The sequence below is a fragment of the Camellia sinensis genome, chromosome 1 (genome assembly GCF_055761805.1).
Source record: "Camellia sinensis isolate YWXY chromosome 1, ASM5576180v1, whole genome shotgun sequence".
Taxonomy (NCBI): Eukaryota; Viridiplantae; Streptophyta; class Magnoliopsida; order Ericales; family Theaceae; genus Camellia; species Camellia sinensis.
In genome coordinates, this window is record NC_138961.1 from 170,604,285 (window position 1) to 170,616,889 (window position 12,605).

General features: G+C 42.4%; 1 protein-coding gene across 1 annotated transcript; it reads right to left on the reverse strand.

The window, feature by feature from the left end:
- Positions 1-288: 288 nt before the first annotated feature.
- Positions 289-11,172, reverse strand: LOC145820700 (uncharacterized). The gene is made up of 4 exons (XM_082917238.1): positions 11,025-11,172; positions 1,335-1,568; positions 1,075-1,130; positions 289-954 (listed from the first exon to the last, which is right to left on the reverse strand). The coding sequence occupies exons 1-4, from the start codon at positions 11,170-11,172 to the stop codon at positions 289-291; spliced, it is 1,104 nt and encodes a 367-aa protein (XP_082773364.1).
- Positions 11,173-12,605: the final 1,433 nt, after the last annotated feature.

Here is a 12,605-nt window from a genome sequence, read left to right on the forward strand (position 1 = left end):
AGATCAGTCACACCTACTACACTTGGGACAGCATCCCTAAACAAGCGTTCATTACAATGATTCCACAGAGACCACATTACAACCAATGGAATAGCCTTCCACATCATTCTCTCTTTTTTGCTAAGCCTCACCCCTGCCCACTAATTAAGAGTAGCCTCCACTGTGCCTGGCAGTGCACCTTGTACATCCCACCATCTTAGCATTTTTGACCACTCTCCAAGCAATTGGACATGACAGTAATACATGGTTAGTTGACTCATCCACTGATTTGCACAGACTGCAGACTGATCATGTATTAGCAGACACAGCACCAATCCGGATGAGAAAATCTGCTGTTTTTAACCTTCCTTTCCAAGCAAGCCAACCAAAAAATTGAACTCTAGGGGGAATGAATTTGACCCAAATCCTTTTACTTATTGATCTAAGGCTACCAAAGCCACTTGCCATAAAATTATAAACAGAATCAACTGAAAAAATTCCAGATTTTGACGCATCCCAAACTAGAGTATCATCTATGAATGGCCTCATAACAGGACCTGCCCCTAACTGGCATACCAATCTGGTGGCCTCCACTCTTTCCCAATCATCTAATTCCCTTTCGAACTGAAACGCCAACTCACCAGTTTCCTCCTTCCTTTCTACCATTGCATATAAAGACTCTCCCTTATTCACTATCAATCTATACAAGAGTAGGGATTCATCTTTGAGACATAAGTTATCACACCATTTATCAACCCAGAAATTTACTCTATGTCCATTACCCACTTTCATCTTACAATTTTCCAGATAAAAGTTCAACAGTCTGCAACTCTGTTTAGTTCCTGAAACTATATCGTTCCAGAGTTTAGAGCCCCTACTTATACGGCTAGATGAAGGCCACCAATTTCCCTCCACTAACCTATGTTTACTACAAATGATTCTTCTCCACAATGCTTTGCTCTCCACCCCGAACCTCTACCACCATTTTAATAAAAGGCAATCATTGACCTCTTTAACTCTTCTCACCCCCAATCCCTCTTGTTTAATCGGTTGGGAAACTTCCTTCCATTTTACAAGGTGGACCTTTTTTCTTACCTCAGACCCTCCCCAAAGGAATGAGGCCTGAAGCTTATCCAGTTCTCTACCAACCCCTTGAGGCAATTTATATAAAGACAAATAGTATATAAGCAATGAAGAAAGAACATATTTTATTAAAGTAAGTCTCCCTGCAAATGAAAGTAATTTCCTTTTCCAACCTGCCAATTTGCCTCTAACTTTATCCAACACAGGTCTCTAAAATGCTTTTCTATTAGGGTTGGGCCCCACAGGTAGACCTAAGTAGTGGAAAGGCAGACTTTTAACTTTGTAATTTAGCACTGATGCATACTCATTCAAATCTTCAATTGGAACACCCACTCCACTAACTACGCTTTTATGGTAGTTTATCCTCAATCCAGATAGCATCTCAAAACACCTAAGAATCCTCTTCACATTACTAACTTCGAATATATCAGCTTCACACAATATTAAAGTATCATCTGCAAACTGAAGGTAAGTAAGAACTACCCCACCTGAGCCAATCTGCACCCCTGATATCAACTCCAAATCCAAGGCTCTAGACATTAAGATACTTAAACCCTCTGCTACTATATTAAACAAGAAAGAGGACAGAGAGTCCCCTTGTCTAAGCCCTTTTTATGGACTGAATTCATCAGTAGATGCTCCATTAACCATCACAGATAATCTAGAGGAGGCCCTTTTTATCTACTTTGGTTCCACTTCAACTACAAATGAGGTTACATGAGCCCAAAACTAATCCAAAATAATTATTAAAATAAAGGTAAAGAAAATTATATTTGTTCAAAATTTTTCGTACATAATTTTCTATTAGAATGATGTAATGCTATGGGGCTATTTTTGTAATTAAAATACATCATTGATGAGTTTCTTTTGTTCGGCTTACACCTTGGTCACATCATTTTGTATAATTTTTTTTTAATATCTTTTTTAGTGAGGATCTCATTTGGAAAGTGTTGTTGGGCTTCAAAGGCCTAACCTCAAACTCCACCACGATGATTAAACTGCTCATCTTTTAAGGCCTTGCAAGATGGTTATTCATGCACAAAATTAGATTTATCAAACAATCATAATCATATGATCAGGTTATATTTATCTTTCAAAAAAAAAAAAAGTAGGTCAATTCTTAAAATCATATTTGTGTCATCCATTTTTTAAAAACAAATCAGATTTGGTCATATAGATATAGTTTTTTGATCAATTTGATTTTTTTCATTGATAATCTATTCGAAGGACTATATAAAATAAACAATTTAGATCATTAAAAAATGGTCCATGAAACCCATCAGTAGTCCCCAGTTCAAATGCTTCACTGAAGAGAATTCAGACTCTTTTTTAGGTATTGCATTAATCAATCTCTATTCAAATCAATCAATAATCATCTTAGCTAGATCGACTCTAGATTGATTAATTTAATGGAGTCATCATGGATTGGTTAATGAATTGTGGATTGTTTTGATGCAGTTTTTTTTCTTTGAATGGGTTCCCATGTCCACCAATGAAGAACCCATCTGATCACTTTCTTAGAACTGTCAACAAGGACTTTGATGTGGTAAGTTTATATATTCATTCGCTACAACTCCTTGTTGGATATACTTTTCAAAAATTACATATTTTGAGTGATTAGTTTTATTTGAATATATGTATTTATTTGTGTAGTATCCATAGAGTTTGAAGGGTAAGGAATGAATTTGGTCCACTTAGAAGGTAAAGAATGAATGTGTATTCAATGACCTTGATTCGAATTTTGCTGAGGTGGACGAGATTGTAAAGGTAAGAGTGGCAATGTGGGCCAAATCAAGTTTCAAGGGTGTCCTTTTTTCAATCCATGATATGGTCACAAACATAGATTTTGCTTGTAATTTCCTTTTCTTTTGGTGTTGGACATTGGTGGGTCTTTTGGTTTGTTGGATTTGTGGTGTTTGTAATTTCTTTTCTCTTGGGTTGTTGCCCTATTGGTTTCTCATCAACAGTGGGCAGTTGCTTAGCATATGATTTGGTAAGTCCTGTAGTGCCAAGTCAATTGGGATTGTGGTAACTTGTTGTGATACTTTGTGCAACTGTTTCATTTTTTTATTGATGTAATCTGAAATCTTGTATAGTGGGATATTGAAGGACGTGGAAAAATGTGGCTAATGTAAAAGTTATTAACACACTTGTCAAGTCGTACAAATTATTAGAGGCTCACCATCAAGTGCATTAGAGTGTACATGATTTATGCCAACATGTCACGATCCCATTCCGCCCCTAATAGAATGATGCCATGATGGCCAGTAATCCGAGATTACCGAAGGTCAACTTATAGAGATTCACACAAATAAAGTGCACATATGGGGCATACATGCGCGGAAGCAATAATTAAAGCTAATTAGTCCATAAGAGCTGTGCATAGATTAAATGGAATGACATACATCTTCACATGGTTTTACAACTTGAATACCAAATAAAATAAAGTACATATTATATCTTGATCAAAAGGCTTCTCAAGCCAAAGCATACAAAAGAAATGAACTACGAAGCTAAGAAACATAATCTTCAATATGAATACAAAGCATAAAGCAAAACACAACTTCCAACAAAGCTTAGACGACACCGCCTTCTTGCTCATCACCTACATATATATAAGGGAGAGGGGTGAGCTGAAAACTCAGTGAATGATATAAGTAATAAAGGTTTGAATGAATGATATCTGAGATTTTGCCAACACAATACATATCATAACTTATAACAAAATAACGGATGAACCAAGTCTATCAATCAAAGTCTTTCAAAGCTACATGGTATGTTTACTAACATCTACATAATACAAGGGATAATATCTACATAATACAAGGGATGACATTCATTGATAAAACAAGGGAATAATTGACCTGGAATCGATTAGACAAGCTCACTCGTCAGTGGCAAAGGAGATATCTCAAACAAGGGTGCTAGTTGCATTAAAGTCCCCTAGCACGAAGGACATTTCAAGAAAGTCATCAAAACAAACATAATACTTGATACAAAAACTAAGGAATAATCATTCATGCTTGATCAAATACTTTTCCAAAACAAAACAAAGCTTTTATCAAAACTGTGTGTGCTGTTTTCTGACCACACTACCAAACAGGTACTCATCTGGAGAACACCGACAGAATAGATTGCCCTCGAACGACCTGTCACAGATAGATAATACTTCGGCAGTGGTTCGTCCACCTGGGGGCACTCCGACAATCAAGTCAATACTCAATTATCTCTCAAAGATAATAATTAGTGCTTAACTCACTAGCCAGAATACAAAAAGCGTACCTTAAACCCACGAGGGTGTCCTTCTTTTATAGTCAACACTAACCTGATCCCTATAGAAGCCTAGCTCCTCTTGGACTCTGGCTCAATGTTTATCCTGGACTCTCCAATAGATAAAGATAAACTCCCTAAGAGGTTTATCCTTATCCAGGCTGAGGTCCTCCCCCATTCTAGGACTTTTGTTCCCTATCCGTTCATCTCAGATTCCGATATCTCCGCAGATAACCTCGGCCTAGCCAAGACACCTCGGCGTCATGACCAGGACACGTGGCACCTCAGCTGGTATTTCAGTGCCACTTTGGCCACGTGTTGTTTATTCAAAAAACATGTCCCCACAACTGCCCTCTAGGTTCTATTACCTCGGTATCCTGAGGTGATGGAACCTATATCATTTGACCATATAGCACATCGGCTAAGCTTGCTATATCCTTCATTACCGAGGTCATTATTCGTCGACTCCATATGACCAAGACCTGTAGTCTGTTTTGTCAATGCCTTAGAACCAAAAACCAAATTTTTTCAAGTTCTTTAGCCGAGATCATACCCATAGCCAAGATCTTTGCTTCATTAAATGAAGAATTCCAAGAGTTTTAACACGCGTATGAGCTATCGTGCATAGTAACTCAACCATTTCCGCCACGCGTCACTCCCTTATTGAACCGTACCTGACGCGCGCCATCAGGTCGCGTCGCATTTGCGTGCAGCGCTTGAGAGACACATCGTCCTAGGCACACTAATTGCGATTTTGTTGCTTTTTCGTGTTTTGATAAAAAACACTTCTCTCTCTTTTCGCCGTTTCACTTTTGTATCTTCATTTTCTCCAAACTTTCTCTCTTTAACTTTCTTTCCCAAATCCTCCATTGTCGCCCTCTTTGAGCTTCTACAACCACTCTGTTTAGTTCCTCCGGTGAAGCTTTTACTGTTTTTCCTCGCTCATTGCCACCATCTGACCCCGGTGTACTTCACACCAGCTTCGTTTTCTTCGATGAGTTACTATTTTCCCCTTTTTCAGTTTCACACTCTGTTGCTTCTATTTACTGCCATGGTGAATGTATTCATATTCTCCATTCTTTTGCCTGTGTTCTAAATTTTGTCATTCGCATGTTTAAACATGCTCTGTTTCATAAGTTTGCTTTTGTCCAATCTGTTTCTGGGTATACACGCACATACACACACGCATATGCTGTTCATATACTTGACTTTCTTGATAGCTTATCACTGTTCTTGATTTTTCTACTACCTTCTTGAGTCTAAATCATGCTTTTTGCCCTGTTTTCTTGTTGTGTTTTTCCAGATTCTTGTCTTTTATTCTCTGCTTCTATATAGATTAGGCTTGGGTTTTGTTCCAGAACTCCTTTCCTTAGGAAAAATTGAAACGTACTCCTCCTAGATCCTGAAAACCCTTGCCCCAGCTTCTGATTTGAGTTTAAGCCGAGGTCCTTTAAACCTTAACAAACCTCTTCCTTCTGAAATCAAACACCTTCCCTACTTAGCCGACATTATGGGTATGTTCAGGTGGAGGGTAGACACCCCAACTAAGCTAGAATACTTCAGGTAGGCGTTTGCCATTCCTGTCGATGTCCACCTTAGGTTGGCAGGGAAGGAAGACTCCATCATGCCTGATGGGGACTCCATGCCTTTCCCAGTAGTAGCCTTTATTGAGTGTTGGCTTAGGTTCCCCCTTGACATCCTCTTCCGTGAAGTCCTTCACTATTGCAAACTGAACCCAATGCAGCTTGCCATTAACTCTTACTGAGTTATCAACGATATAATTGCTCTAGCTAGCCGAGGAAATGCTAAGGTAACTCTAGCCGACATCCAATACTGCTACACCATGTGTGGTCTGAAGTCAGAAAAGGGCTACATATATTACCTTAAGCCGAGATCCACAGAATACAAACTCGTTGCCGACCTCCCAGACTCCAACAAGGGTGCTAAAGACGATTATTTCATCGTCTCGGGCAACTGGGAGTTCCCTCCAGAGGATGACCTTCACCTCTACCCCTTAAGTCGAACAACGTTCAGAGAGGGAGATGGTAAGAGCCAAGTGTCACTTTTCTCGCTTTCAAGTCTTTATTACTACTATTCCTCTTATATGTTCTAATGGTTGTTGTTTACTTTGCGGCCCTTCCTCAACCACCCAAGGACTTTCGCAAGACATTCTACCCCAGCAAGGATTTTAAGAAATTGTTGGGTTTGTGTAGACGTCCCCCGAACGCCCCGGGAGGGTTGAGCTCCCGTTCTGTTCATTTGGGGTCACTACAGCTCAGGACTCTCAAATTGTCACGGTTCTTAATCTGAACCAAAGAGTCCAAATCCGGTAAATTGTTTTGAGAAAACAGATTTTGAAAGAAGTGCCAAACATGGACTGCTTTGCCAGATACAGAGTCGCCACCTAAATATTTTATTTTGGGAAATTTAGGAAACCCTGACTCGTTTGCCTAAGGCCACGTGTCCGTCATCACCAAAGTTGCCTCGGCTCGGGAACTTGGGTACGATTGGGGAAGGTCACTTCGTGAGCACCCCCACTCGCCCGATCATAGATCGGCCTCTACTAACCATGATATCTAGTTTTGAAAACTTTATGCATTCTTATTCCGGTTATTAGCCTAGATTTACTATGTGATGCGCACAGCATACAAGTATAGACTAGATCGTCTGAATTGGAACAAAACATTTCATGTTTGTTTGTGAAAGATGGTTTGATGGTGCTACTCGCAAGTAGGCTAAGACGTGGATTTGCCACCCTCGGGTGGGCTTAGAAAACATGATTTTGCCACTATCTAGTGGGCTTAAAACACACAGTGAATGAATTGTTCCAATCCAAACAACCCAACCTTCACCCACAGGCATTCAGGCAGTTATATCACATAAGCATATAGCCTCATGGTAAGCATGCTATCATGGCAGTCACTCACACGCATGCAAGGATGCTAAAGCATAAAACTTACCGAGTACTCCAAGCCAAAAAAGAAGCAAATTAGAAATCCATGCATAATCCTAATTATACAGAAGTGCCTAATGCAACACATGCAAGAAATGCAACTATAGCAGGCTCGGCTATTCTAAACATGGCATATGAGATGCAACAGCTAACAAGTACTCAACTTGGAAATTGAAATACAAATGCAGTTAGTATGATGCGCCGAGCCCGGTGAATGCAAAACAGATGAATGAATGCAAACATGCTATCATACTGTATGCTAATTGAAACATGCCCTAATCTAACCATCATAAGCAGGTAAATAAAATGGAAGAAAGACGTGGGGTTGGAAGACATACATCACACTCACCCACACTTATTACAGTTGTGCCCTCGCGCAGAGGGTCCGAATAAATAATACAGTCCCAAATGAAAGAATAGTACAGTCCAAATATTACAGTCCAAATATGTACAAATTCCTAATTAATTAACAAATTAACTAAGAAAATAAATAAACTGGCATGCAAGCCAGGGACTGCCTTGATTCCATTCCGGATGATGAATGATGCATGCCCGGGTTGCCTTTGCGCGGAAATCCATGACGATGCCCCAATTAGCCTCTGTTTGCACCTGTTCTTGAAATGCGTGCCAAGCCTCGGAAGACCACTGATTCTTGATTTGCTGCAACAGAGAGCAGGAAAGGGGCATAGCAATGTATTTTCACAAATGTATGCATGCCTCGATCCTCGTGCCACCAATCACGCATATCGATGCATGATGGCTGAGAGGTCGAATTGCACAACTCAATATAGAATGAATGCATATGAAAACAAAACAAAAACCTAACTCCGTCATGGATAATCCGGAGTGTCGGTGACTGGGGAATTGAGACACGTTCCGTCACTCGGAGTACGAAACGTACCTCGTTTCCCATGCTCAGGCTAACTCCTATCCCGAACACGATGCAATATGCATGACATGCATGATATGCAACTAAGATACAATCCTAACATACACAATGTTATGGAATGGCATACACGTTGCACGAGGTAATATACAACAGAGTATGCACAATGCTATGGATGAAATGGCATACGCAATGCAATAATGGGCTTACACCAACATGAGAGAGCCTCAGCCACACTCACATAGGAGGCCATCAGATGAAAACAAAACAACTCGAAATGCGTGCACGCGTGCACGCAAACCGAGGCCGACCCTCAGGCACCGAAATGCCACTCTGATGAGGCATGGCAAAGACATGGAATATGATATGCAAACATGCAAAAATCAGTAGCAAAACAAGGGGCAAAACAGCCCCGAAACAAAGCGAAATGATACCCGATGCATGGAACAAGTCCCGAAACATGAATTTTGGCTCATAAAATGGCCTATAGCTATGCAATGCATGCATAATTTGAACATGAAGTATGAAGACAGAAGCTAGAAAGCCCCAAAACAAGAATTTTTACAGTTTAAAGTATGATCAAACAGCAAACATAAATAGGGCAAAACTAGCATGCAAAAATGGCCCTAAATGTGAGATAAAGAAGCAACTCACAGCTGCTGACCCCAAACAGATTAGGGCCCTTCAACAGAGTTGAAGAGGGGCCCAAAACATGATCTTTTACAGTTTATATCAAACCACAAAAACCAGCACAGATATGACTAAACTCTCATGCAAGAAATGGGCCGAAAGATGGCCAAAGAAGCAAGTAGTTGTTTCTGGCCTTAAACACAAAGGGGCCCTTCAACAATGTTGAAGAAGGGCCAAAAATAATTCATTTTACAGTTGATGGCCGGACCCAAAACAGTATGCAAATATGTCCAAAATGCTATGCAAAATGAGGCAAAAAAGAGAGATATAACATAAAGTATATAAAAGATGCCTCAAACCATGAAAGGCCCTTAATGAAACATGAAGAATGGGCCAAAATAAGACTGTTTTCAGTTCTGAAAAAGAGCCCAAAAACAGAAGCACAATAGGCTAATAAATCATGCAAAAATGGGGACCAAAGAGGGGTATAATGACAAGTGGCACATGGAGGTCCTAAACAGTGATGAACCCTTCTTCAATGTTGAATAAGGGCTCAAAATTGAAGAAGGGCTCAAAATAATCCTATCTACAGTTTACATCATGCTCCAAAAAAGATCACAAATAGGCCAAAAATACTATGCAAGATTATAGCGTACAAGAGGAATAATGAAGCAAGTGCAAGATGGGGACCTCAAATGACAAAAGTCCCTTAATGAAACATGAAATAGAGCTCAAAAAAATACTACTTTCAGTAATGGCCGGAGCTCAGATATACAAGAAAGAGAGGCTAAGAAATGCTGCAAAAAATGAGCTAGAAAGAGGGAAATGGTAACTCACCCTTGTAGACCAATCTTTAGCAACTTCTTGGACCAAATTTGCTGCCTCCTAGCCTCTGAGAAGACCTCCAAGCTACTGTAAATGGAAGTGGTGGAGTGATGCTAGGTGATGGTGTGAAAATGGGATAGGATTTGAGTGTTTTTTTGAAGGAAATGAGAGAGATGGAGGGATATGATGCAAGAGGCCCTTAGGGAAATTTTGGTAACCCTTGGGACAGAGCTGGAGGCCAGGTATATAGACCAAAGAGGGGGAGAAAAGGAGGGAAAAAGTGGGGGGAAAACAAGCCAAGTTTCCCTCCAAAAGTTGTTCCCCCCCGGATGCAGGTTTTTTGGGGGAAAAAAGTATACAGCTGGAATATACACACTGCAAGGATCATGGCCGGCCAGGTTTTGGAGCTGCAGGTGGCCGGACGGCCACCCCCCATAGCCGGCCGGCCAAGGGTCAAAAAGGTCAAAAAGATTTTCTGGCCGGCCACCACAAAATGGTGTCCTCCTAGGTGCCCTCAACACAACCCTGTGGTTCAAAATTGTCAACTGTAAAACAGGAGAGAGAATAGGCCATTTTTAGGAAGGGTTCAAAAGGGTCAGGTGGAATTACAGGCCGACAACCAACCTTTGGTGTCCTCCCATGTGTCTACAACACAAATATGTGGTTAAAAGTTCAAGAAAATGACCCAAGGGTGTTCAACATTGGCTTGGAAGTGAGAAAAACGAGCGTCGGAGGGCGCCGGAGGAATATAACTGGTTGCTAAAACAATTGCTGGCCTCCCACCCTTCTACGGCCTTCCTGGTGATGAAACAGAGGTACCTGCCAAAAATGAACGAAAACCGATGCAAAACGAATGTTCGGGGGCCAGAACGCGCAGTTCGGGGCCCCGAAAACTGCCTGTTAAGCATCGAAAGTGGCATTCGACCACGAAGTGGGCCTCTCAGACCTCAGTGTCCCTCAAAAGGGAGCAAATAAGAAGTATGCCAAAAACCGGGGCAAATGGAGGTGGTTATGCGGTCCCGAACCGAGGCACACGGCCAACGGCTCCGAAAAATCGGAAACCGGGCTCCGAAATGGGCAAAATGGCCTGCAGCCACAAAATGTAGCCCACGGCCACTGAGAGATGGTCTACAAGACCTCTCCCTCCCCTCAGGAAAAGAAACAGAGAAAATCGAGTCTGGTTCGCAAACCGAGGCAAGGCACAGAAGAGGGTTCGGAAATCCGGAGGCAAGGCTCACGGCCAAGACTCTGAAACTTCTGAACGAGCACATTATGCAATATCACCAAGCGCTCAACTGGTGACGTCTGAGTCTCAAGGTCGGTCAAAAATGGGGTGTTTACAGTTTGACAATTGACAAACGAAAAGCCTCTCTGCTGCTCAATTACATTCCTACATACAAATCCACTCTGCTCGAAGTCCCAAAGAAGAGCAAGTCTCCACCCTCAATAACAACTCCTCAAGCCGAGTCATCATCAAGGCTAGACCAGGGATCAACCTCTGACCTAGCAGAACAACCATCAACCTCTCCTCCACAACTGATTCCATATTCTTAACGCCAACGCTGACGTCGAGCTCCACTACTCGCACCAATAGGCAGGACTCATAGCCGAAGATGCCGAAGTGCCGAGGAGTCCTCTTATGATGCAGCCAATCCTCCCATTGCCCTGCCAGCAATTCTCTTTGGCACAAGAGTCACAGTTGCAGCGACCTCTGACAAGATGGGACGCAAGAAGGCTGTTGCCGAAGACCTCTTGGCCGACATCCCTAACGTTGTCACGATCCAGTCCTCACCTTCCCAGTCTCAACCCAAACCGAAACCAAAGAGGTTGAAGAAAGTCCAAGCCAAGGCAACGGTGACTCAGATCGACTCTGAGGACACCTTGCTGATCTCAAAAATAGTTGAGGCAGAAAAAAGTGCCTCTGCCACCGAAAAGAGGCCCCCAGAGGCTGCTCCCTCCGAATCCACCTTGTCAAAAAAGCCAAGGTCGGAATCTGCTACAACCTCGGGGTCCCTGAATCTGATGCCCCCTGGGCCCCCTTCAATCACAATTGAGGACAAGCCAGTCAGAGTCGGCGACAGCGCGACTGACATTGAAGTCGGCGTTGCCCTTTCTACTACCTTGCTCCTTTTCCAAGACCTCGAACACAACGCCGAGGTCAGTGAATACGAGAATTTCACTCTGATGTTGCAGCACTCTGTACAGGTAAGCCCCTAACACTTAGTACTCTCCATTCTCTATTTTTCCATACTTAGAGAGTTTTATTAACTTTTGTCTTTTTCCATTTCTTCTAGGCGATCCAGCATGCCCACTCTTTCGCGATGCAGGCCTTCGACATTAAGAAGGAGTTGGCCCGCAAGACCAAGGAAGTTGCTGGCTTGCTCAAATCACTGAACAACGCCGATGCCAAGATGAAAGGGCTGATAGACCAGGCTAAGGTAGCTAAGTAAGCTCAAGACGAGGCCAAAGAAAAGGCCGGGGTTGTAGAGGCTGTTGTTGAGTTCTTCAAGGCTGAGAAGAAAGAGACCGAAGCAAAAACTGTCAAAGCCCAAGCCGAGCTCCTCGCTGCCTTGGCCACAAAGGACGCCGAGATCAAAGCAGCGAACGAAAAGGCATATGCTGAGGGGGCAGCCGACGTCCGCAAAGACTACAAGAAGCAAGTGAAAAAGGCATGTAACAAGGGTTATACCCTTGGCTGGATAGCTGTCTTGAAGGAGTTGGCTATCCCCGAGGACTCAACTCTCCGAGATAACAATGTCCTCGTCCTGCCATTCTCCCCCACTCCAAGCCAATCTGAGGACGAGGCTGAGTCTGAGGAAGATGCTGAGGTCGACAAGTCTGAGAAGGCCGAAGCTGCTGGGGCCAAGTCCCCAACTTTGAATGAGCAAGTCATAGACTTGACTTAGCATGAGGGGGACGAGGTCTCAAAAGATGCCTCCTACGGGAAGACACCATTCGAGGCGCCTATCGCCGAGAAGA